The sequence below is a fragment of the Miniopterus schreibersii genome (assembly GCF_964146895.1).
Source record: "Miniopterus schreibersii genome assembly, chromosome: 19".
Classification (NCBI taxonomy): Eukaryota; Metazoa; Chordata; class Mammalia; order Chiroptera; family Miniopteridae; genus Miniopterus; species Miniopterus schreibersii.
The window spans coordinates 24,322,048-24,349,723 of NC_138119.1; the positions used below are offsets into that span (position 1 = coordinate 24,322,048).

General features: G+C 42.9%; 1 protein-coding gene across 2 annotated transcripts in view; it reads right to left on the reverse strand.

Annotated features, from left to right (window-relative positions):
- Window positions 1-27,676, reverse strand: part of KCNK2 (potassium two pore domain channel subfamily K member 2) — a 137,853-nt gene that overhangs the window by 65,868 nt on the left and 44,309 nt on the right. Inside the window, exons 1-2 of one of the 2 annotated variants that reach the window (XM_081121589.1) lie at window positions 14,145-14,372; window positions 10,828-11,138 (exon numbers count right to left, since the gene is read on the reverse strand). In XM_081121589.1, the coding sequence (XP_080977715.1) occupies window positions 10,828-11,138; window position 14,145 (312 nt within the window). In that variant the 5' untranslated portion in view covers window positions 14,146-14,372. Of the gene's footprint in view, window positions 1-10,827; window positions 11,139-14,144; window positions 14,373-27,676 lie in introns of those variants that run through there. The other variant, XM_081121588.1, reaches the window with a different exon arrangement.

Sequence of the window (27,676 nt, forward strand, 5' to 3'; positions counted from 1 at the left end):
AAGCATGGACTAATTGTTGAATCCTTATTGAATATTCATGTTGTGTCCGACTTGGCATGTATCTGAGAAATCAAGGGATATTATCTAATATTTCAGATTATAGACATAACTTTGTATATTCATCTTTTGATATCAAATATTCTATACTAATGTACCTTCTAGGCTCCAATTTGATAAATGAACTTGAGACACATTCCATGTAACTTAGTTTTTCAGAAATTCTATAGTTATATGGAGATGGCATTTGTTTTTGTTTTTGGAGGGGTTTTTTTGGGAGGGGGGTTGGTGTCTGTTTATTTGTTTTGGTCTAGAAAAAATAGAGGCATCTACATAAATCCAAAAAAGAAAAATTCCACAGTTACATCAATCACCTTTTCTAAATCTAACATCAATAACCTTTTTCTTTCTAAAATACGTGTTTCTCATTTCATGCACAAAAATGGGTGAAGTAGTACATTTGCATATTTTATACAGAACACTGGTGATTAAATATGCTATATTTAGAGTCCGGTAAAGAAGCAAGTTTTCAAGGTTTCCCCAGAGTACATCTTTTAAGTGAGCAAGGCAATATACAATAATGTTTTTAATCTATTGTTTTTGTTGGAAACAATTTGAATCAGAATCTATTTCGTGGTTTCTTAAAAAGGCTTTCAAAGTTCTTGAATGCATTTCCAAGTAATGGATGACCTACGTTTAACCACACATTAATTAGAAATTCTTATAAAGCACCCTTTTTAAAAAAACACACAAAAGACTTAATCCTTATAACTTAAAAGGATAGCATTTCCTACAGGAAGCACTATCTGCACTCCAGATTTTAGAAAACACCTCTAAAAGTCAACACTTTGCTTACCTGCCCATGTCCCTCCTTCTATTTGGGGATTACACCATTGCACGGCAAAGCTATTTTTATACAGACTAGTAAAGTGCATACACCTTTTTTCTTGCTCTTTTGAAAGTGCAAACTGATTTCCTATTAGTAGAAACAAAAGTTTAAAATCCTAAATAGGGAACAGCGGAGTTAGCTAGAGGCCGGAAGCAAGAGGAGTACTGCTGGGTGTAGGGTTTATCCCCTCGTTATATCCACTTTGGAAGACTTTTTTTAATCATAAAAGTAATATACATAGTATTGGACATTTGGAAAAATAAGAATTAAAAAAAATCACTCAGGGTCCTTAAAAGAGTTTTTTTTGCAACATGCATGTATTCAAATTTTTGTTTCGTTAAACGTTATAATCATTAAACCTGCTTTCAACTATTTCCATATAACATAAGCATGTTCCAAGGCATTCTGAAGTCATCAATATCTCACTTCATAGACATCAATATCTCACTGAGTAGCTACATGTAACACGGTTTACATAACCACTCTATCACTAATGAATTTGTGTAACGGCATCCAAGTTCAGTGACCATTTTCCAAGTGGCTGTAGAGATGATTTATATACCAGACAAGCAAACACTGGAAGTCCTGTTATTCTTTGAGCCCTGCGTGAAATGACACTGTGGTGCAGGAAAGCTAAAACACTGTCAAGCCCCCTGAGTCCCTACAACACAGAAGGATCCAGAAAAAGACAAGTGAAGCCAGCACACTGAGACCTGCTTGGTGTGTTTTCATGAGTTTTCGCAGATTCTGATTTATTGTATGGACTATTAATATTCTATGAGAATATCAATCTGTCTATATTTCTGGCCCCTTCTTTCTCAGCATAAGTGGAGGGACAAGATTAATAAAGGAAAAGAAAAGTAGGGAGAGAGGAGGTTGAGTTAAGAGGTCGGAAAGAAATAAAAAGGCATACAGAAGTGAAAGGATAAAGGTTGCTGAGATAACAAAGAAGAGCTAGTTCTACAAGAATAAGCTAGGAACTTAATACTACTTACAGTCACTCTATCTAGGAAGTTCTTTTAAAAGAAATTGTCCTTAAAATAGGATTTGTGTGGGCAGAAGACTGAGATCAAGGAGACACAGCAACAAAGACAAAATTTTTATACCATTTTGCCTAAGGCTGACCACACTAACCAGCATTTACTTATGTAGTTTCTAAGGACTGATGTTGTAAACTAATGGGAAAAAGAAATAGCCCCAAATGGAATGAAGGGAGTTTTACTCTGTCAATTACATGCATCCATAGAATCCCTAAATTTGGAGATTTTATTGGCTTTTTCAATAGAATGTCACTGATCTCTGCTCCTTTGATTTTTCCAGTACACTTAAGCCTATACAACTGCTGCAAGTTTAAACAGGTTTTATGGATTTTTAAAAAAAGGTTTCAAAAACAAATGATTTTTTCCTGCCCCTCCCAAGTATGTAACTAAAAGATCATAACGAGGATTGAAAATCTCAGCAGCTGTGCACATGCACAGCCAACAAGGAGACCAGTTAATCCAATCTGTATTTGAGTAAATCAAACTTTTCACAACCCAAATTAGTCACCAGTAAAGGCCAGCTATCACAATACTAAAATATTCCAATAATATTCTGATAGTTCCTCTGTTTCAGGACCTGCATAAAATTTATGTATTTCTCACTTCCACTGAGTTGACTCATCGCCATTAATATCTGTGCTTTCAGGTTCCAGGTAAAATTTCTTCATACACTGCAGATTAACTTTACTGATGGCTGGCTAACATCATGCACAGAAAAGGAAGTCTTGCTAAACTGTTTAATGTGTTTATATTTCTTGGTTCAATGTCACCAAATCAAGACAGCAAAAATAGTATATGAATGACTTCCTAAAATGCAGTGATTCATGCTCTTCCTGTCTCAGCTTCTTAACTTTCCTCCAAGTTTCCCCGTCTTTCTCAATTACACACCCATGCACTCCCCAGTTAAAGTAAATACTGAATTAGCTGAAATCTATTTTGTTGAGAAACAGGGATGAGATAGAATTTCTTATACTTTTTCAAGCTGACTGGAATGACAGAGCTACCCTTTGACAAGTGTCCAATACTTATTGCACAAAAATGCAATTAAACCCTTCCCTCGGGCACCTCTCAGACCAACTTAAGAGTGTCACACCGCAACCATCAGCACCAAAAACGAGCCTGGCATCCCTCCCCATGTTTTCTACATTAGTCATTCACAGATGCTGCATTGTTCATCTCCATTCACACAAGGATACCAGTCCCAAGAGCATTTCAGAGCACAGCGACCTATGAAGATGCCATTGCTAGAGCAATCTTTTTATTTATTTAATTTTTTTATTGATTTTAGAGAGAGGGGAAGGGAGAGGGAGAGGGAGACAGAAACGTCTATGTTAGTGAGAAATATTGATCAGTTGCCTCCCATACGTGTCCTAACTGGGGATTGAAAGGGCAACCTGGGTATGTCCCCTGACTGGGAATCAAACCCGTGACCTTTTGGTGTATGGACAATGCTCCAATCAGCTGAGCCACAAGGCCAGGGCACTAGAGCGATCTTTAAGGAACAATGGGTCTCACGCCCAAAGCAGTATCAAGTTGGGCCAAACATCCTTAGTGATCTCCACTTCTGCCCTCAAACCCTCTCAAACCAAGAAAGTGTTTATGCTGGTGGAATGAGCAGGATGCATTTAAACTTGGCAGTGAGAAAGGGGAATGAAAAGTCACAGTAAAGCAACGTGGGGTTTCTTGAGGGTCCAGAGGACACATGAGGAGGAAGAGTGCGGCCATCAGGAGGTGACAATGCATTTGAACTTCACTCACTCTTTCATTTTAAATCACCTACTGTGCATCTATTGGGCGTCCTCTAGGCAGTTACCTCTCCTTAAATAACTATTTGGCACCAGCACTGTAAGACTGAGGTGTTTCACCACCTCATAAAAATAACCCTGTGACCATTATCAATATGGTATCACATAACACAAATCAGATACATGTTACTTATCTTCCACAGAAGCTGAGATATAGAGAGGTTAAATGAATCACTAGTTCCAAATAAATAAAAACAAAAAACAACAACAAAATAAGTAAAAACAATAAAATGGGTTTTTTAAAATTTTTTTAGATTTTATTGTTTCAGTCTCAGGTCTTGGTGTTACAATTTAGCTCTATGATAGCTTTGGTTGCCTAGCTTTGGGTACAGCTCTCCTTTATAATTTATTTCTATGTGAAAACACTTGAAAGGTTCCAAGCAATAAATAAATTTATAATTGAATTTTTAAAAAGAATCCATTCATAAGTTTGAAACTGGGCGAACATTCTGTTTATTTTACCTGCATGTGCATAATGTATCCCAAATGGTCACAGGACTCAACTTTTACGACTGTGTCATATACAGCCTATGTGTTCAGTGTAAAGCTAACTGCTCAGAAATTATTAGTGTCATGTTTTGGGCTTAATGATTTCTAAGTATACATAAAATCACTATCGTGAATGTATAGACTAGAGTACCAATTGCATATTACAGATCATGGTAAAGACAGTAAGAACTGGCAGGAGCATTTGACAGTGCTAGTCTTTCCCACTTTGTAACATGTCCTCACTTGGCTCACAGAACACCATGCTCTCTGCTTTCCTCCAGTCTCCCTGATCTCTGTCTTACCTGCCTTACCTCTGAACCTTTGGTTCTGTTCCTCTCTCTCCATCCACACTCCTAGGTGATTTCATGTAGCCTCAAGGCTCTAAATATCACCAAGATGCTGATGACTCTCAAATGTATTCTTCACCCTGGACCGCTCCCCTGACTGGGTGTCTAAAGGACAACTCAAGCCAATCATATGCCAAATCAGACTCCTGAGCTCCCCCCTAAAACCTGCTCCATCTGAGTTTTTCCCATCTCATTAACTGGCAACTTCACTTTTCCAGTTCTTCAGGCCCAAAACCTATGAATCATCCTTTACTGCTTTCTCTCACATCTCACATCAAACCCTGTCAAGATTATTTCTGAAATATCCCAATCTAATCACAACTCATGGCTTCCATGGCGTCTGTCTTCACCAAGACCACCACCATCTCCCCCCTGGGTTCATGCAGTGGATCCACAACTTTGACCACCTGCATTTTATTCCTTATGGGACAGCCACAGTGATCCTTTTAAGTTATAAGTCAGATCATGTCCCCGCTCTGCTCAAAGTTCTCCCAAGTTCCCGTAACTTACTCCCAGTAAAATCCAAGATCCCTTACACTGATTTACAAAGCCCTATAGGATTTAAGTCCCTGTTACTTCTCTAGCCCTTCTTCATATAAATTCCCCCTTCATTCATGCCTTCTAACCACGTGGCATCTCTACCAAGAATGTGCCTGCTTCTGGGCCTTTGCTCTCACTTTCCTCTCTACCTGGAACACCTTCCCCCAGATGTCCACATATCTGTCCATAGTTGACCATTTACAGCAGGAGTGGGGAACCTTCTTTCTGCAAAAGACCATTTGGATATTTAGAACATCATTTGTGGGCCATACAAAATTACCAACTTTAAAATTAGCTATGCAAAAAGCTCCTAGATTGATTGAATTTCGAGCCCTGCCTGCGGTTGCCCTGGCAGGGCCAGAAGCTTACAGGTATACCTGTTTCACTGCACTTCACTTTACTGCACTCTGCAGATATTGTGTTTTTTACAAACTGAAGGTTTGTGGCAACCATGGGTCAACCAAGTCTGTGGGCACCATTTTTCCAACAGCATTTGCTCACTTAGTGTCCCTATGTCACATATTGGTAATTCTCACAAAACTTTTAACTTTTTCATTATTATTATATTTGTTATGGTGATATGTGGTCAGTGATCTTTGATGGTACCATTGTAATTATTTAGGGGTGCAACCAGGTGCACCCATATAAGACAACAGACAATGGGTAAATGTCGTGTGTGTTCTGACTGCTCCGGTGACCAGCGGTTCCCATCTCTCTCCCTTCTCCTTGGACCTCCCTGTTCCCTGAGAAACAACAATACTGAAATCAGACCAATTAAGAAGCCCACAGTGGCCTAACTGTTCAAGTGAAAGGGAGAGTCACGTATTTCTCACTTTAGACCAAAAGCAGAAATTATTAAGCTCAGTGAGGAAGGCAGGTTGAAAGCCAAGATCGGCTGAAAGATGGGTCTTTTGCACCAATTAGCCAAGTTGTGAACACAAAGGAAAAGCTCTTGAAGGCTAGTAAAAGTGCTGCTCCAGTGAGTACATGAATGATAAGATGATGAAAGGACCCTCTTGTTGATGTGGAGCAAGTCTTAGTGGTCTGCAGAGAAGATCATACCAGCCACAACATTCCTTTCAGCTAAAGCCTAATCCAGAGCAAGGCTCTAACTCTGCTCAATTCTATGAAAGCCGAGAGAGGTGAGGAAGCAGCAGAAGAAAAGTTTGAAGCTAGCAGAGGTTAATTCGTGAGGTTTAAGGAAAGAAGCTGTCTCCACAACATAAAAGTGTAAGGTTAAGTCAAGTAATGCTCACACAGAAGCTGCAGTAAATTAGCCGGAAGATCCTGCTAAGATAATTCATGAAGGTGGTTACCCTAAACAACAGATTTTCAGTGTAGACAACACAGCTTTCTATTTGAAAAAGATGCCATCTAGTACTTTCACAACTAAATGAAAGAAATCAATGCCTGGTTTCAAAGCTTCAAAGGGTAGGCTGACCCTCTTGTTAGAGGCTAGTGCAGCTGGGGACTTTAAGTTGAAGCCAATGCTCATTTCCCATTCCAAAAGTCCTAGGGCCCTTAAGAATTATGCTAAATCTACTCTGCCTGTGCTCTATAAATGGAACAACAAAGCCTTGATTATAGCACATCTGTTTACAACATGATTTACAGAATATTTTAAGCTCACTGTTGAGACCTACTGCTCAAAAAAACAGATTCCTTTCAAAATATCACTGCTCATTGACAATTTACCTGGTCACCCAAGAGCTCTGATGGAGATGTAAGATGAGATGAATGTTGTTTTCATTCCTGCTAACCCAACATCCATTCTGCAGCCCAAGGAGTAATTTCAAGTCTTATTATTTAAGAAATACATTCTGTAAAGCTATTGCTGCTGCCATAGATATTGATTCCTCTGATGGATCTGAGCAAAGTAAATTAAAAGCTTTTGGAAAGGATCCACCATTCTAGATGCCATTAAGAACACTCATTCGTGGTTCATGAGGAGAGGTCAAAATACCAACATTAATAGGAATTTGGAAGAAATTGATTCCAACCCTCATGGATGACTTTGAGGGGTTAGAGACTTCAGTGAAGGAAGTAACTACAGATGTGCTGGAAATATTAAGAGAACTAGAATTAGAAGTGGAGCCTGAAGATGTGACTGAACCACTGCAGTCTCATGATCAAACTTGAATGAATGAGAAGTTGCTTTTTCTGGATGAGCAAAGAGTGGTTTCTGGAGACAGAACAAATTCCTGGTGAAGACGCTGTGAAGACTGTTGAAATGACGACAAAAGGTTTATATTACATGAACTTAGTTGAAACAGCAGCAGCAGGTTTTGAGAAGATTGATTCCAATTCTGAAAGAATTTCTACTGTGGATAAAATGCTATCAAACAGCATCACGTGCTACAGAGAAAGCAGTCGTGAAAGGGAGAGTCAACTGATGTGGCAACCTTCAGAAACCACCACCCTGAGCAGTCAGCAGCCGGCAAGGCCCACTGAAGGCCCAGAAGATGGTTAGCATTTTTAGCAATAAGATATTTTTAAATGATGATATTTACAATGTTTTGAGACGTAATGCTATTGTACACTTAACAGATTATAGTATAGTGTAAACATATCTTTTATATGCACTGGAAAACCAAAATAATTGCAACTTGTTTTATTGTAATATTAGCTTTATTGTGGTGGTCTAGAACCAAAGCCACAATATCTCCATGATATGCTTATATTATCTTTCAGATCACCTTAGTCTTTCCCCCAGTTTAGCGCAGCATGACCAGAAGAAAACTCCCAGGCCCTGGCTTCAACCTGGGAAAAAAAGAGTTGGAACGTGCATCTAATGTTCTGGGTTTTGAGGGTGCTGCCCAACGGACTGGTTTCCATCTTGCCCATCTTGGAGCACTGATGAGACCCGGCACACTGTAGATGCCTGGGGGACACTGAGAGCAAAAATGAGCTGGTACAGCAGACAGAGGGCAACACGGCTTGGCGACCTCTCCATCATGGGTCAAGAAAAGAGTGGAGCATGCGTCCAACACCCTGGCTTTTTGGGAGCTACCCAGAGGAATGGTTTCTGTCTTGTCCAACACAGAGTACTGATGGGATGCTGAATACTCTAGAAACCTGGGGACCTCTGAGAGTAAGAGACTTGAATGGCTTCCAGCAGCTCCAGAAAACTTGCAGTTCTACAGACAGACACCAGAGGTAGCAAGAGATTACAAGCTCATAAAAAAAAGAAACTGGAAAACCCATCTAACTGGGAATTTACACCCACAAGTCCAGAGAAAATGAATCCACGGCCAAGGTTTGATTGGTGAAAGTCTTTCCCTGTACACAGCCAACCTGTAAAGACTGAGAGAGGTGGCTGTTTCCTCAAATGGATAGACCACGACCCAGTTACAAGGCATACCATAAAACAGGGAAGCATGGCTCCATCAGAGACACAGAATAAATCTCCAGAAACAAAGTTATAGCAATATATGTATTAATAAGGTTATAAAGGATGAGTAAATGGGAAAATAAATATGGAAAACACTTTGAAATTTATGAGAATCATAAGAATGAAATGTGATTCTAATAAACGATTACTGGCTCATTTATTTGCCTTCCTCCTAATTTAAATGCTGATCTTGGTCCTTGAGGCCATGCCATTATAAAGATTTCTTTTATCAGAAGAAATTCTATTCAAAGAGAAACAAAGTAATTTATTAAAGCCATAGGGTTATAAAGGTGGGTGATATGACAATAAATAATGGGCATCTTCTGCACTGAAAAGGACTGGATAAGCACAAAAATACTCAACCAGCAGTGAATATTAATGAAGCTAAAGTGGATTGCCTCTGTGGGGCAGAAAGAAAAAAATTAGGTCATATATTGAGCCCTGTTTGTTGCCATTCCAAAAACAACATAGCAAAAATGATGTCTCCACCTCCAGACTGCCTCCACCTGCCATGACCTTCCAGTTATGTTCACAATTCTAAATGAATCTGGGTGGTGCTGAACGGTGGGACCATTTTCGAATTCACACAGTTTCCTCCAGCGCTGCCCTGAAATTCCAGGCTTCTCTTTCCCCTATCCACGACCAAAGACATCTCAGTTCAGATGATAAGAATCACATGTTTCAACCCGAAAAAAGGGATGGGGTGGGGGGGTGCGGGTAAGGGGGTAAAACAGCAAACAAACCTAACGCTTTTTAAGCACTTAAACGCTTTCCCTGGATTATCTCTTTACTCGTCACAGCGGCCCTACTTTATCAGTGTTCTTCCCTCAGTCCGGACAGATCACTGAAAGCTGAGAAAGCAAGATTACTTGTTCAAGACGGCACCTCTAGACCAGGACTCAGCTGGAGCTTAAAATACAGCTATCCGATCCCCAAGTTTAGGCTACCCCCAAGACAACCCAGAGCTCTTCTTCTAAAACCCAAGCGACGGAAGGGTTCTTCAAAGGTTTCTGGTACCTCTTAGAATTATGAGGCACAAAGAGAGTGAAGTGATCGCGATCTTAGGTAGGAACACGCAGTGGGATGGGTGGGACAGGGATATTAGCCGTCAGGTTCACACTCAATACTGAAAATGTCGCTATCACCTAAAAACAGTAGAGAATTCATCCTATAAGCATACGAGGAATTTAAGCCAAGTAAGTGAGATGCAGAGGTGTCTGAATGCGGTAGGAGCTAAGCAAGGGTCAAAGAATATTAGGTTTGATAATTTTGAATAAAACTTGAATAGTAACTTGTAAGTGTATTCTACAAATACATGGGGCTATGAAGGGCAGAGGGAGTATTTGGAAATCCGTGACCAGAGGAAATAAAAGAGGAAAGGTCTTAGAAAAAATAACTGGATTAAAATCAATAATAATTTCTTCCCCTCAATCTACTCTTTCAACTCATTCAAATGATGTAAAACCAACTATAAGATAAGAAAGCACGTTTTCAACAACCGGTCAAGTCCCTCCTTAAAAGGAAGTTCCAGGGCTTTCTTCTTGACCAAGAGTCTTGGTTTGACTTACATTTTATGCAAAAATCTACAACAAAAATATAACTATCTCCAAGGAGACTAACTGAAACTTTCAAGTCATTTTGGAATGAAGACAAAATGTTTTTCCATAAAGATACTATTCTGCTATTAGAGAGTAAATTAAAACTAAATTAGTTTTTATTCGAAAACTCTGTTTTCCTATACAGTGTACACTGCCTTTAGTTGGGTTGTAGAGAAGCAATGCTTAATCACTTCTCCCTAGGTACTTAGAAAAGGCAGTTATCAGAGTTACACTTGGGCTGGATTAAAGAGGGGAGCTACAACTTGTTAACGATGAGGAGAGCCTATCTCAGGAGGATCACACCACTAACTCAACTTTCCTGCCCTACAATGGTCACTGCCACAATTAACACACTTTTCTGCCTTAGGCCTTCCTCTTATTTGCCACAGCCAAGTTTCTCAGTCAGCCAGGAGGGCCTCCGGAAAGGTAACCCCAAGTCCATGAGTGGCCACTGGCAGTTCTAAGGCAGGGTAAAGGGAAAGAAAGGACAGAAATATAGAAGAGCAGGAACAATGAGAGGAAGAAATAAAAGGAAAGGAAAAGATGGCAAAAGAAAAGAGAGGAGAAGTGTAGAAAGGAGACACTGCGGGGAAGTCTATGCTAAGGAGGAAAGTGGTCTAGGGCCCCCACAGGCACATCAGGATGGCTTTGTGCTCTGAGTCCTCTCCTCTGTCGCTTACTCTTGCTTTCCCCATAGAGGAAATGGAGTGACAACTCCTCTGTGCCGTTACCTGGATCAGCTCGTCCAGCTCAGTCGAATTGACACAGGAGTGTTGGGAAATGAACGTTTGTTTCTGGATCACGATGGTGGTTCTCTGCGAAATCTCGTGAGGCTGCTCCAGCGCTTTGAACACGGTGGCTCCGATGATCAGATAGAGGACAACCACCAGGAAAATCGTGGAGACCGTCTTCCATTTCATAACATTAATTGTCGTGTCACTCTCCACGCGAGAAGCAAGCACTGTGGGTTTCGTGGAAAACGAGAGCCTCGGTTTGGAGTTCTGAGCGGCAGATTTTGGATCCAGCAAGTCAGGTGCCGCCACTGACAACAACAGAGAAGCAGGGTTAGGTTGGAGGAGATCACAGGGACAATGGCTGGGCTCGTTTAAGGGGTTGCGAAGGTTGCCTGGACTCTGCTCCCCTGGTGGAAGCTCTGGAACCAAACCCAGAAGTGCACCCAGGGCTGTATATATGGGTTCAAGGAAAAGGGGCAGGGTCTTAGCTCTCTGCTACTATTGGGGATCCAGATGGGAGGGAGAAACAAACAAACAGGAGGTGGGCCAAGAAACTTAAAAAAATAAAAGCATGCTTAAGGTCTTTCTAATTAATTTCAAAATTTATATCTGTCCACCATGCTAGTCCACAAAAACTTCCTGAACTCCTAAGAGTTGATGACACTAAAGTAGATATTTGAATACTTGTAAAGAAGGTTCATGGATCACTTCCCTCCTCAAGCACTGAACAGTCTCTACCACAGCAATGAATGTAACTAACATTCTCTATTTTTATGTAAAAATTCATTATAATAAAGGAACTGTGTTATAAGTGACTCTGTGACCCACACATTATTGCTCAAAGTAAAATATTAGTAATTTTCTGGTAATAGATGATGGTAAGTAAACCACCATAGCCCAATCATTTTTTTTTGTTTATCCTATTAAGTGGGATCGTGATTAAGCATCCTGTACGTTTCGTTATTTGATCTCTGACATGTTTATAAAAACAGAAGTACTGCTTCCCACTGTGGCAAAATCTGTGGTGGGGCCAAGACATGACAAGTTCCTTCCATTTCAACAGTGAACATTATCAAGAAAAAAAATTAAAACCTGTCTCACACCTTGGACCCTACATGCTCTCTGTACAAAGCTAATTGCTCCATTAGAATGAATTCCTGTGTTCTCTTACAAATTCCCATATACTCTGAGGTGACTCTAAATCCATTTATTATTCATCTGAGCTGTTCAAAAATATCATTAATGGATTCCTTTTTGGCAAATACAAGAGATACTAGACTTCCACTTGCTAAGGCGAAAATCAGCCATCTACTGCAATATATTTGATTGGAAAAGCAATATTGAACCAAAAGGGGTAATAGAATGGCCAAAAAAAATGGGGGATTTTTAAAAAGCCACCAACTCAACTAGAATAATCAATTTAATGTCCATAATTGTTATAGATATAAGTAAAATTAGTGTGTATAATACAGGTTTAATAAAATGATAACCTAATCTAAAAGACACTTTTGGGTAAGTATATGAGAACCCCTATGGAATTGCCTCCAAATACACTACTGGAACCTGAAATTACTTGAGGGAACAGAGGGTGTCAGTTTTCACATACCTTGCCCTCTTGACTACCACTGAGTTAAATGTAGAACTACCACAGTTTGAGTTCATAAAATAAATCTTCAGTTGCCCATCAAAAAGCAGCTTTGCAAATGAGCTATCTGAAGCACCAGAGCTAAGCAGTGTTGTGAAACGATGGCAGACAACGGTGGGATCCTCAATCGGCAGAGCTCTGAACCGTTCTGACTTTGAAGAGATGAAGTCAGGGCTCTGATGAGGTAACTGTACCTGTACGTACATTACAGCAATTTCTTATGATCCAACCTGTTAAGTACAGGCATGTACACGTTTCTCTCCTGAGACACTCACCTGCTCGGAATAAAGCCCCAAACTAGGAGACACGTTTGACATCTAATGTTTATAAACGCAACTTCACTCAAAATTAGCACTGGCTCCGTGTTTAGTATTTTAATAATTTTTAAAAAACAAAACTTTTTACTAGAAATGCGGATAATAGCTAAAATCACTCATCCGCTGTCTATAGCCACCCCATCTGACCTCCAAGCTGCTTTACAAATCTGAGTGAAAAATAAAGGTCATAACCTAAAATTAAGCTATTTTTGGAACAAAAATAACAAAATCACATAGAAGCTCAACATTCTCTCTCTGAAGGAGGCTTCCCAAGCCTTCCTCTCCAGTTCTCTGTTCTCCCCTATTTCTGATTTTTCGTATCAGTGGTTTCCAGTCTGCAGAACTGGAAAACACCAGGACTATTTACCTGGATGCTCCCCAGATCCCAGTCCTAATTCCCAGCGCCAAACTAACACATTATCATTATACGCTTCTGGAAGAAGGGGACAGATCATTTTTAAAAGGGGTGTGTGTGTGTGTGTGTGTGTGTTAAGCTAATGCATTTCCTTATTTTAAGCTACTGCTGTATTTTTTAATTAGCAGAAACACATACAATGCACATTTGGCACACAGAATGGGCAGAAACTGGTGCTAGAGCAAAATAAAAAAGCAACAGCCATTCCTCCCCGCCTGACGTGGGGAACCCTCTGGGTTTCCATCTCCAGTCGTTCGGTGTATGATCCGGAGGAGAAGCTGCTCGGCACAAGGAGTCAGCCTGGCCCCTGCGCGCTGGGCACCAGCCCTGCCTCCCTCCCCTGCCTCCCAGGCCAGGTCTCCCACCCTCACCCGGGCACGTCTCCCTCGCTCGGCTCCCGGCTCCCACGGACGACTCAGCACCAGGAGAAACGAGCTTTTTTCAGCACCACTGCCTGTCCCACCACGCGCCGGGCAACAAGTGTGACCAGGGTCACCGCGCGTCCTGCCTGTCGGCTACTCCCAAAGGGCTGACCTTCCTCCTTCTTCGGAAACTGCACACACACCCCCGCCCCCAAGGTGTCTCAAACCCTTTCCCAAGGCAGATGCAAAACCCCCAGGCACCTGCGGGAGCGGGGAGACACAGCCAGGAGAGGGCCGGGGGGAGGTCTGCCTCCAGCCCGGTTCTGAGCCAACACCTTGGACGGGAAACGAAGGTGGAAACGACCGCCTGCAGCCCGCGGCGCTTCTGCAGCCCTCCCCGGACGGGCTGGCGCGGGAAGGCGCGGGGGGAGGCGCAGGGGGTCCCCGGGGTCTCACCTCCCGCTCCGGAGCCGGGTCTCTCCGGCGCGGCGCCGGGAAGCATGAGGCATGCAGCATGCAAAATGCTTGTGAGCCAGACGGACTTGAACCTTTTACAAACACGCCATTGTACTCACTTCTTATTCAGAGACGGGCTGCGCGCTCCGAGCTGCACGGGCAGGCATTTTCCCCGGCTTTGTTTTACAAGGTGGGGAGCGCGGGGCTGGACGCGGGAGGGGGTGGGGGGGGAGCGTGAGAAGAAACGAAATCGCGGGAAGGAGGGGACACCGGCGGGCTGGGCAGAGGGCGAGGCCGAGGCCAAGTTGGGCTCCGGCGCCGCCGCCCCCGCGCGCGCCTGCGGCCGGGCCCGGGTCACCCGGAGAGCGCGGGCGACCCGGGTCCCGCGCCGGCCCGCAGCCGCCGCCGCCGCCGCCGCGCGCTCCGCCCCGGGCTCGGCGCTGGCCCGGCCCCGGCGCGGCGCGGGGGCGGGCGGTGCAGCCCCAGCGGCCGTGCGCCCCGGCGTCTTTGTGCGCGCGCCTCGCTCAGCCCCTCTCCGCATGTCTTTGTCCCCCCCCCCCGCCCCGGCCGAGCCCCCTCTGCCCCGCGAGCTGTGGCCCCGCGCGGCGCGCCCGCCCTCCGCGGCTCCCCTTCCAGGCTCGCGCTCTCGCCCTCGGCCGGCTCCGCTCCCCCCTTTCCCAACTCCCTCCCCTCGCCTCTTCCGCGCTCCCCCTCCACTGCCGGGGCTAGCCTCCCCGCACCCCTCCTAGCCCAACCCTCGCCTGCACCGCCCGGGCCCCGCGCTCCCTTCCCAAGCCCCGCTGGGCCCGCCTCCCCTCCGAGGGACGCGGTCCCCGGACTCACCTGCCGCCTCCCGTCCTCTCGGCCCCTTCCACTAACCCTGCCCCCAGCCCCCAGCCCCACTCCCGCCCCTCGCACGCCGGGCTCCGACCGCTCTCCTTCCCGGTTGGGCTGCGGGGTGTAGAACCCATTTCTGGGGCGAGGGTCCCTGGACCCCTTGGTCGTCGTGCCCCCCCCCCCAGGGGTATACAGAGAAGTGCCCCCTTTGGCGCTGAGACCCTTGGAGTGGGGCGGCAGTGAGGGTGCTGGCTTCCGCTGGTCTACGCCTGGGGAAGGGTTAAGTCACCAGCGCCCCCCCCCCATCTCCAAGGGCTCGACCTGGGCTCGGAGCTGTGAGCGGAATGTTCGGGACCAAACGGACGGGGGACGCCCCGGGAGCCAGGGTGAAGACATGGAGGGATGCGGGGGGAACGGAAGGGAAATCGGCTAGGCTCGGCGAGGGCGAGAGCCCTCTGCTTGGGGACAGGGGTTGCGACTGTCCTCGGCGGCGGAGCAGCGGGGGCGGGAGGCCTGGGCGCGCCCCGCACGCCTCCCCGTCCAGACCCCAGCTTGGCAGGGAGCGGACCCCGCCCAGACCCGCAGACGGCCGCGCGGGGGCAGCGGAACCCCGGGGGCGCGAGCGGGAACCGAACCTGCGGGGCGCGGCCGCGGTGGGCGTGTCCTCGTCCCTCCCCGGCGGCCGCGGAACTTCGGCGGCTTTGGGAACTCTCCTTCCCTTCCACTTTGGCAGCGGGAACCCCCAGCCGCCCTCCCCACCCCCTCCCCCGCCGTGTGAGACGGCGTCTCTTCCAGAAAGGCTGCTTGGCCGACCGGAGTCTTCGCCCGGTGACAGCTGCAGACACGAGAGGCCAGTGAAAGCCACCAGCCCTGAAGGGGCTTCGGGAGAGCAGAGAGACTCTTGATTCTAACAAGAACCTTGTCACCCTTCTGCAAGACCGTGGCCGCCGGCGATTAAAAATGTCACATTATTTTTTAAATTCCCGAATAGTTTCAGCACCCCTTTCTCCTATTAAAAAAAAACTAAATGACTTCTTTGTTAGGAATCCCTTGCTGCTTGGGATTGAAATATGTTTTTCCTGACTTCTGCTCTCAATAGTAATATAATCGGGTGTGCTGTCTAAAATGTGCATCTGATGCTCTCGCTCCCAGACTCAAAACCGGTTCAGACTCTCAGGGTGGCCTGCAAATAAGGTGCTTCCTTAATAGTTTCTCTTCAACCGCAGGCCTTCCTGGGTACTGTCACTCCTTCCCACACCTTCCGCAGTCCTTCGCCCGGCCTGACATGACTAAGACACTGTATCAGTAGAGTTCTCCAGAGGAGCAGACCCACAGTGTGTGTGTGTAAAAGATTTATTTTAAGGAATTGGCTCTCAGGATCCTGGGGGCTGGCAAATCCATCGCAAACCCCTAGGGTAACTCTGGCAGACTGGAAACTCTGTTGAGCTGATAACTTCACTCCTGAATTCCTTCTTTTGTGGGAAACCTCAATTTTTGCTCTCAAGACCTTCAACTGATTATATGAGGTCTACCCACATGGTCTTGGGTAACCTTTCTTTAAAGTCAACTGATGGGAGATGTCAGCCACATCTACAAAGTTACTTTTACAGCAACACCTAGATAGGTGTTCGATTAAATAACTGGGTCCTATAGCCTAGTCTAGGGGACCCATAAAAGTAACCATCGCCGGTATTATCCTTCAGATTCCTCGTTGTCTGGAAATGTATCCTGAATCCTGGCTCTTTGCTTCCCAGGGCAATTTGTGCTTCTATCTTTGCACCTGTCACATTGTGCTGTGCTTCTGTAGACGGTAAGCTCGGGGAGGGCATTAACCGCGTCTCTGTGTTCCCCAGGGTATGCACAATAACCAGTGACTGGTGCTAAACAGGTGTTGGATAGACGGCTCACTGAAAACGGATGGCTGACATCACACCGGGCTTCCCCCCAGCGTTTGGAACCAGAGTATCCTACGTGGATAGGACATGAGATGAATTCACCACCCTCAGCATCGTTTTCTACCCTGTCACAGGCTTTTTGTTCTCTAGATGAAATGATCCCAAACACTTTGGGCATTCTGTTTTGGGGTGTTTTTTGTTTTCACTTTTTCCCCCTTTTGTTCGACAACTTGGTGATTCTTTTTTGTTCCCTCTGGGTCTTTTGCAGACTTAACCACACCTTGCCAAGCACTGGTCCTCTGTCAAACTGGCTAGTGCTCTCTGCAGTGGGGAATTAACTCTTGAGTATAATATGCCTGTATAGTGTTTCCCTCTTCCCAGGCTCATGGGATGTGGGGCTCACCACCAATCCCGATGCTGAAATGCCATGTCCCCTCCTTCTCTTCATTGATTCACAGGTAGCACTTTTCCTCCATGTTCCCTTTTGCATTCGTCTCACATTAAGCACCTGTGTATGTAGTGTGGGGAAGGGTGGATTTTCTTTACAGAGACATTAAAACAAGATTTTAGAAATGAAAGCAAATTTCAAAGTGTATCATTAGCAGGAATCACTCAGCCAAGCCAGCCTCAGCCTCACAAATAATTTGAAAGAAGCAAGAACCCAGTCCTGCTCTCCACTGCACCCCCTTCGCAGCCCGCCGAGGTAAGTACTCCTACCCCTTTAAGAGCCCTCTGTGCCAAACACATATTTACTTACAGTCTTTGAAGTAAAAGTCAAAAAAGGAAATGGAATAGTTTGCGTATCATTGTAACTGGAGAAACAAGGAAATGGGATGGTTTATCCTGTTTAATGTTATGCCTGCATTACTCAATACATATAAATCCCATTAAAAGTGGAACAGAAGGACTAGGTAGACTCGGTTTCTTTTATGTTGCAGGACACTCGACACTCCTGAATTTTATTGTAATGGGTAGGAATACCTGAAATGTGTAATCAAAAGATTTACCTGCCTCAAATTCTACACTGCTCTCAGTCCAGTGCTCTCAGGGCTGTTGTTCTGCTCTAACTGGCAGCATGGAATCTACGGGACTTCACTTTCATGTTCATTTTGATTTCTGACTTTGGCCTCTCAAAAATTCATAGTTTAAAATATGAGCATACCACAGGTTTTTCCGTAATTCCAATCAGACCTGGAATTTTGACCTCGGAGTGACTTCCGTGGTATCCTAACTCTACCCTTTCTGAACTGTGTGAGTCTGAGGGAGTCCCTTTAGCTCTCTGGCCTTCAGTTTCCTCATCTACAAAATACACGGTACTCACAAGAGATTGTTGTGAAAATTAAAGTGAAACTGGGTGTTTGTGTGTGTTAAATATTATAGGCTCTCAAAAGCATTTTGCTCTCTCCCGTGCTTGACCTAATCCCATGAACCAAGGGGTTCCTGGCCAAACAAGACCACCAACAAATTCCAACTCTATAAGGAATCTTTTCTTTTATTTAATCTTCTAGATAACACAATTGCACAGGTCTAAGATGACAGAGAATAAATCACATTTATCAAATATTTGTTGAAAGCCAACTTGGTGCCAAGCAGGAGCTCTGAGGATATAACAAGGTTGCTGCCTTAAGAGGGAAGGTGCTAAATATATATAAAATTCAAACTCAGATAGGTCAATAAAGGATACAGGGTACTGTGATGGACTCTAATGCTGGAGGGTCAGGGAAGACCTCGCTAAAGAAGTGACACTGACGTTGGACCCTGGAGATGAGCAAGGGCAGAGAGGGAGAGGCTGAATGGAAAGAGCTTCCTCAAAGGATGGGACAGCATGCAGAAGGACCGTGGCAGGACGAAGCCTGGAGGATTGGGGGAGCTCAGAGAGTGAGGATTGGTGGTGGAGAGTGAACAAGCTGGAGAGGCAGGCAAAGACCAGGTCATGTGGCACCTGGATTTTAATGAATGGGACTTTGATGAATTTCCAGCAGAGGACTAACCTCATCAAATGGCATTTTTTAAAAAAAATCACTTTGGTTTCTATGTGAACAGACAGAAGGTCAACAAAAATGTAAGGATGTAGGCAGCGAACTTAGGCATTATTGCTTTGGACCAGGTGAGAGGTTCATGGTGGCTTGGGCGGGGGTGGAACAGAGGACGTGAGAGGTGGCAGTGGATCCACAGGTCTCCGTCATCCTTTGGGTGTGAGGTGGGTGGTAAGGGAGAGGGTAGGGCGTTTTCCAAGAAGTTTTAGTTGACTGCAAGCTCGGGGAGACAACAGGACAGGCAGGACTTCAGTGAAATGCTTGCCTGATGTGGGCCTTCTAAGGGTACTTGCCTTCCCCTCTCACAGCTTGTGGGACCCATCCCTGATTGTGGGTGCAGTGTGTGTCCTGGGCCTCAGCCACACAGCCATGATTCTTCAGTTTGTTTAGGCATTGGCTTGTGAACCATTCAGCCAATGCAATTTATGCCAGAGTTTCTGGGAAAAGAGATTTTCACGCTGTGCCACTGACCTTCAATCTGAGAGCTTTGGAGGCTTTTATGCCAATAACACAGGACAAGCTACCTGAGAATGGAGCAGAACCAAGATGACCAGATCCAGGTGACAATGTTTGCTCAGTCCCCCATATCACACCCCACTGTAAGCTGCACACATTTTCTTTTTGGATAAGCCATCCTGTGTTGAGATTTCTGACCCTAGAAATCAAGAGTCTTATTTGAAAGAAACGTTGCAATACAAAGAATTGGACAAAGTGAGAATTAATTTTCCTGTAAATTGACCTGCAATGATTCCTGCCTCCTGGTATGCATGCCGTTGGGTTACACCCTCCTCTTGAATGTGGGCGGCTGATGAACAGAATACAGCACCAGTGAGGGGTATATCCATCCCTTCCATGATTCGGCTATGAGAAGACCTTGGCTCCCCTCTTGACTGCTCTCCCACTCCCTCTTGGATGCATACTTCTGATGGATGCCAGCTGCCATGTCATAAGGCAGCCCTGAGGAGAGGCTCACATGAGTAAGCCTAAAAGTGGATCTCCTGAGGGTTTCCAATAGTCTATGCAAGAGAGCATGGAAGCGGATACCCCCCTCAGCCAAGCCATGAAATGACTGTAGTCTTAGACAACACCTCGAATGCAACCCCTGAGCCAGAACCACCCAACTAAGCCTCAAAAACCATGAGATCATAGATGGTTATTGTTTTCAGCTGTTGAGTCTTGGGGTCCTTTGCTGTGTAGCAATAGGTAATAACACAAGTTCTAAGAGTTAAATCCCAAGCAAGCTTATAAAGTGTCAGTAGGACCTGAGCTATGCAAATTACTTTAAGAAGGCAATTTCTCAAAGGACAAAATTTATTCATTTTGAAATATTTGTGTCCCTAAAATTAGAATGTGCCTACTAGAAGGGAAGTTGGACATCATTGGAAGAACACAAAGGGAAGAGAAGAGGCCCATAAGAGTATAGTCTACAGCAGTGGGTCGCAAACTTGAGAGTGCATCGGAATCATCTGGAGGGTTTGTGGGACACAGATTGCTGAGCCCACCCCCAGAGTTTTTGATGGGTCATGTCTTGTTGGGGGGTTGCTGAGAATTGGCATGGATAGCAAGTTCCCACATGATGCTGATGCCAGTGTGCAGGGAGCACACTCAGAGGATCCTGGATGGAAAATAGGGTTTGGGTTCATTGTGCTCTGATAGCTCACAGTTACAGAGACTGGTTAGGCGCTGGTGAAAAATTGGGCTACTGGGCAACTCAGGTCCCCTGCCCACTAGTTTGGCAGATCATGCCAGGCACTGGCCCATTTCACCATTCACTCTCTGTCTCAGAGCTAAACAGTTCAAAAGCTCTCTCCATTAACAGTATCACCTACATGCAGTAAGTCATTGATGGTACAAGAGATATATTTCCTCACTTATTCAACTAGTAATTATTAGGCACGTTCTGTGTACCAGGAAGGCACTTTTCTAGCACTTGAGGACATACAGTAGCAAAGACGATACATGAAGTTTCTGTAATCATACAAGGAAAGAATGACACTGGTAAAATTATGTCTATGTCTATTTAGTAAACATCATTGAGCTGCTGAGAAGATTTCTGATTAAAGCACCTCGCCTTGAAATATGAAAAAATGCCATTTGCCGTAAAACTTTGCAAAACTCATCATAGTCGGGCAGTTCATTTTGTAAAAAATAAAATTAAAGTCACCCTAAAATATGTAACACTCGGCAATGTCTTTTTTAATGGTTTTGTGTATTGCTCACTTTAAAATAAAATACATATACAGAAAAAAAATGTGAAGAAAGATAAGGTTTTTCAATGCAAACAAGAATCTCTTTCATAATGGTATTTCTTAGTCCCGTGTGATTTCTTTTTAGTTTTGAAAATTCATGTAAGCCAAAACACCAGCCTTTTGCATATAAACATGAGTGCTTTAATCAGTGCACACACAAGGATTTATTAAAAATAAGCTAATAGCCATACATAATTTTGTTCCACAGGGAGTAAGATCATGAATAAGGGCATTGTAAAAAAAAAAAAAAAAGAAGAAAGAAAGAAATCCTTATAAAATGGTACTCTGTTACAATAAATTCAGAAAACATTGGGATTTTCTTAAGTTACAGAGAGGAAATTCTGCCCCAGATTGCCTTTCCCTTTTCAAAGCTGAGTATCATAAACTGTCACTAGGAAATGAACACTTTGCTGATATGTCTCTAGACTAACATTTTCCACCTCTGGCATCACAGGTAAATCCTTTACTGACAATGAATTCGTTAATTTTTTCAGTCTGGCAATATTAGGCAAACAAATTGTATCAAATATAATGCTTTGTATTAAAGTCAACCATAAATCCAGAGAGAATTAGAGCATTTTCCATTTTTCTTGATTGCTTTCATTACCTAATGAGTTTTCAGCACATCCAGTACTTTATTTAAAACTTATATTCGTTTTAAATTTGCCAGTCCAGCATTTTGCCTTCACCTGAGGCCACAAATTCTGATAGCAATGAATGTGGCTTTGTAAAGAGCAAATCAATTCCATTTTTCTTCAAAGATGAAGTCACAAGTCATAAAAGCAATGCAAAAACAAATAGAGAATGAGAGTATTTGGAATCTCCAAAGGACCCTAATTCCACTATGTATTAATCTAGCTTTCCTTCATATCTATTTTGTATCTATAATTAAATGAGCACTTGCAAGGCTTGCTCAAGGCCATCTGCTAAGTTTATGGAAGAATTGAAATAAAATCCATGCATCGCTCAGGGCGTATTTATTCTAGAAGAAAACCCTAAAACATCCAAGAAAGCAGAATTTTGTGGAACTTCAAAATTTATGTAAGCCAAAACACAAATTACCTCTGTAAAGACCCAATAAGGTCACATTCTGAAGTACTGGGGTTAGGATTTCAGTATTTCTTTTGGGGGAGATATAACATAAACTATAACATTGCCCAAGAGATTAAAACAAGTTCCAAGAGGGGAAGGTACCACGTCATCTTTTTCTTCAGCCACATCTTATACAATAGGCACAAAAGTCAATATTTATTAAATGAATGAAAGCTCATATTTGAGAGGTATTATTGAAAGAATCCTGCAGTTAATCAGGGCTCAGAATCTCAATGGCTACAGCCCCAGGCAGTAACATGACGATATGAGATGGGCCCAATGAACTTGAGGAGATAGTCTAGGCAGTGTTGGTTGATTACTGCCATGAAAAAGCATAGATCCAAATTTTCATGAGAAAGCAGATATCCACATTGTTTTAGAAGGCACCTTTCCATTTCAAAATGAAGGCAGTGTGATTTTAAAAAATACACAATGTTGGCAGCAATAATACAGGCCTACAGGCTGAACACCGACCCAAAGGCCCCTGATGGCAGCCTCTGGGTTAAGGTAACATCAGAAACTCTGTGAGGTCATGGCTGCAATACAGCACAGTGACTCTCTTTACTGGACAATAGTAACTGGAAGCATCTCACCTCCAGTACAATCATGCAGCTCACAGCACTGGGCGAGGAGGGTAAAGCATTCCCCTCCGCACAAAATCTAAGAAGGTGTCAAAAATATAATAACCAAGAAAAATATTTTAATACAATGTTTTAAAAATTGATATAATGTAAAAAAAAAAAAAAAATCCATGATGAACAAAAATTCAAAATGTGAAATAAAGATAAGATCCCACCCTGCACTGGCACGTGTTGGTCTCACTTGCTTTGCCCACTCCTCACCCTGCTGCCCTGTTTCTTGCATACTTACCTCCCTTGCTCGATCACACAGTGGACCCTCTTACTGCATCGGCTCCCCTTCCCTGGAGCTCCAGGTACTGTGCTACACCACGTAATAAGCAGCCCTTCACCACCTAACATTCTGTGCCCAAACATGCCCTGCACTGCAAATTTGATGAATTAACTTACACTTCCTGTGGATTCTCCAGGATTACAGAGAGCACTTGAGACCTTTCCTAAGCAGCTACTGAAAGTACAGACCTTCTCATTCATCATCACCACGAACCCCTCCATGCGATGATTAATGTGCATGATTAGGTAATAACAGAGGGCAAAATGTTAACTCATGCTTGTCACAATCTCAACAAGCTTCTCTCAGACCTTGAGAGTCACAAGACTTGTCAACATCACACCAGGACTAACATAACCAATTATGCAAATATTTCTATGAACTGTCAAAGCAGCCATTGGGAAAACAATTAAAACCAGCATAGAAACTTAGTAGTACATAATCCCAAATCAGCAGATGAGACTCAGGAAGGAATCAGGTAGTAATCGGGGCTGCAAAAAAAAATGGAATCAAATTCCAGCCTTTCTGTTCTAGAAAGAAAAGGACTCTGCAACTCAGGTCACTTCTTTCTAGGGCAGGGAGTTTTGTTCATAGTCCCTGGTGTAGAAAAAGTGTGTACCAGGATGCAGCCACCAAAAGATGGATAAGTGGGATCCAGTTAGGTTAGAAAAGGAGACAAGTGGGTTCCCAAGGCTACAGTGGGAGACCACAAACAGACTTAAAGGCCCATTCTCACCATTATAGTTGCTGTGTTGCCACTTTCTCTACCAGTCACATACTTAGATCTCCCTTTAGCTGTGGCCCCAATATTTTGGACTGTTGCTCTCTGAAACTGTTCCTTAAATTCTATCTCCTTAGCAACCATGATTGCTTTAAATGCTCCCGGGTTTGCTTGCTTTTCCCCTCCTTTTATTATTATCAATGTTTTCTATGCACATGTAAAAACTCTCCGTTTAAACAAACATATTTTTGATTAAAGTAAAACTTTTGTAACCCAAGTTGTTGGTTACAACTGCAGGTGTCTCCCTGCTGTCTTTGGCCCCAAATACTGATATAGAAACCAATGTATATAAATAACATATAAACACAATAAGAGCCCCAGGAACAAAGTTTTCTATTGAGCTAAGAGGTATAATGTGTATTTACTACTGTGACTTAGATATTCTACCTGTTCCCTCTTTGCTCATTTATCAAAGATCTCTTATTACTATCACCCCAGTATCACATTATGCTCATTTTAATTAAAACTGAGATGTCAAATATTTACTGTTCTATTTTTAACAATTATTGATGAAAATCTGTTAACATTTATAGCTGACCAAATACAGCTATAAACAGAACAAACTGGCTTTTCTCCTGTTTTTATATCTGACCCCACAGTGGAAGGTTAAGGGTTTGTGGTGGTTTTACTTTGGATGAAAGGTAGGTAGAAAAAAAACTTTAGTGTTTTTCATTAATATTTTCTCAAGCAGGGAACCAATAGTGTATTGTTTACACTTCAACATGCCTTGCCAACCTTCTTGGTAATTAACTGTAGTTTCTTTTGCCTGAAATGATGGGTGTCTTCTGCTCCAGTTTCACCCATGGCATTACATTCTTCGTATACCGTATCTGTATAACCGCAGGTGCCTCCCTGCTGTCCTTGGCTCCAAATACTGAGTTTGGGATTAAATACCCCTTTACTATGATTCCGTAACACATAGTAGATGTTCGATAAAAATTGAACTATCATTATTGTTTATATAGAAATATACTAAAAACTCCAGAGGTTGGGCGATAAAAAAAATATGAAAACAAGACAGCCCTTCCTGTAAAGATTTGATTGTCTATCTGGGAGGACAATATTTCTATGGGAAAAAAAAGAGATTATAATGACAGACTTGGAAAGGACCACAAAGGAAACATCTGCTAAGGTAAATAATAAATATTTATTTCAATAAATTACGTGGGAGCATTTGCCAGTAATATTTTGCAGACCTCTAGCTGAGAGTACTTTGTTAACAATTCATGTGAAATATTAAATAAGAAAGCAAGTTATTTTTTAGTTCAACTCATGTCGATTTCTTTGTCATTAATCTGGTCTAGATTTCTTCAAATTGTCTTGTAAAGTCATCATCACTGAGTCAATCATTCTGCTCAGACACCATTATGTGTAATGATTGTGGTCACCACACTTTATTGTGGATGTTTGTTAGTCTGTTTCCCTCTTGCTGAAGTTCCTTGGGATAGGCACCATGTCACCTTCATGTCTGTGTCCCCAATGCCTAATAAAGGCTTGTTGAAATGAATGCAAGTATTTCAGCAACCTCAGAGGCTTTTTTATATAAATGTAAATTTTTCATTATTAAACATTCTAAAATAACAGAAAATAGCATAAGATGCCATATTTGCTTCAGACATAGTTTTCCTCATTTTTAAGGAAAACAGATTTTAACCACAGTCCCAACTCACTCAGCCCACCCCCTTCCTTTCTTCTGTTTCCCTCCCCCAAAATAACCATCTCTGGAGCAGGTGTTTATCATTGTTGTAAATGTAAATATATCTTTCCAGTGTATGTATGTCATCATAAAAACATAAAGTATTTTAAAACTTAAGCAAATGGTGTCATGTTGTGCGAATTCTTTTCAATTGGCTCCCCCCTCCCTTAAAATTTATGTTGTCAGGATTTATCCATGTTGAGATAGCAGGGCTTTCTCAGAGTGACCTACTTTCCTGGTCAAATTTAGAGTAAACATCTTTATCATCTGAAATCTAATACTTGGCCTTAATTAATAAAATGAAAGAAGTTCCTATAAATATGAGGCAAAGACTGAGGAGCAAAGAGTCTCCTTCACGCCTTTGCCCTATCTGACTACCGTGGCCAGGCTTCTCTGCAGACTACTGTATTGGGGCAAAAAACCCTGAGTTAAGAGCCAGGGTTTAGAAAGGACAGGCAAGGTATATGATCTGTGCATACTGGCCCAGAGATCCATGCCAAAAACGATCCAGTCATCACCAAATTCACACACAGTTTAGAGCATTTGGCAAGGAAAGAAGATGGGAATTTCTCCTTTAAAATTTCAGAAGAGACATCTTCCCCCTCAACTTTCCTTCAGAAGATGCATAACTTGTTAATAGCCAGACCACTTCAGTGCATGGGTTGCTGATGCAAATTTTCCAAAATTTCCCATCAAATAAAGATGTACAATATTTGTGAAAACGAAGTAGTGACTTAGAAGAAGACACTTGCTAGTTAATTGCATGCAAAATTTCCTAAAAGCATTTGCCTAGAAAAAGTACCTTTCATCATTTGACTCCTGGGTACCTGATTTCTCACTTGATGTGAAACTGAAACATTGTCATAATTTACCTCTAGTCAGTAGCTGTATGACTACTGCTAAGGAAAGAGCTTTGGTTCTGAGGTCCTAAATGTTCCAATAAATGTATTTCATATATCTCAATTTATGAATTTGGTGCATAAGTCAACTTCTTGCTTTATATATATATATTTTTTTTCTGAAAATATGGCTAAGACTAAGGACCAATAAGAAGTCTTTTAGGAAAAAATTAAGGAACATATAAGTTTCTCTGCAATAACTGGTTCGCAGGAATATATAGTTGAAGATACCCATGTACAAAATCCATACTTTGAAAACAGGCCCTGGCTTTGTAGAAGGATTTATCTCATGACTTCAACCAATTAGGAGTGCCTTTAAAACTCTTTTTTTTCCACTTTTAAAGTTCTGTTTATACAAAATTTTGAAAATGTTTGCTTGAAGTATTTAGATATCTAAATCTCTATGGGTAAGAAAGCAAAGCCTTGATAATATAATATCTAATTCTCCAATTTTAAACCACTTTAAATAAGGGCTATATTATAATACCTCCAAATTTATAATCCCTAACCACCTTTTATTTTCAAAGTTTCCCCAAATCAAATAATAACCCAATCCGTTTGATAAAATACAGCTGATATTTAAACTGTACCACAACACTGCACAACCCACAAACAAAATAAATAAGGAGGGCACATGGAGGGCACAGAGCAAGAAGAGGGAGTTAGATGTTTCTATCAGAAACTGCAAAGGAATTTAAATATAAGTAATACAATTACCAGAGGTGGACTTCAGCTTGGGCCCTTGAATATTAAACAACCCTGCCCTCAATGAAGCTGAAGCTTGGCCTTGATGTTGAAGAAAAGCAGAGTGGCCTCTGTTTCCCAGCCTCCTGGAAGAGTGGGCTCAACAGTAGTCTGGAACCCTTCTCCCCTGACCCAGTTTCCAGCTGTACCTGCAGCAAGCCCTGGTTTTCTGGGTAAACTGCGTCCCTGTATGGAGCTGCTGGGTGTCCAAACCATGCACTCCCTAGAAAGTACTGAGCAAGTCCAAGCCTGTTGGAATCACCCAGGGAAGCAAACGCTGTTCTAGACGTTGGATTCTGCAGCTTCATCATCGAGGAGATGCAGCCAAACATCCTGTGTCTAGGACCTGGCTAGTTTCTGAATTTTCTGATCTATGTGAAATCCAATTCTTTATTTTCTTTGGTTGGATCCATATTAAATACACACACACACACACACACACACACACACACACACACACATACCCCTGAGGCAATTATCCATAGCACAAAAGCTTTTAAAATGCAAAACTGA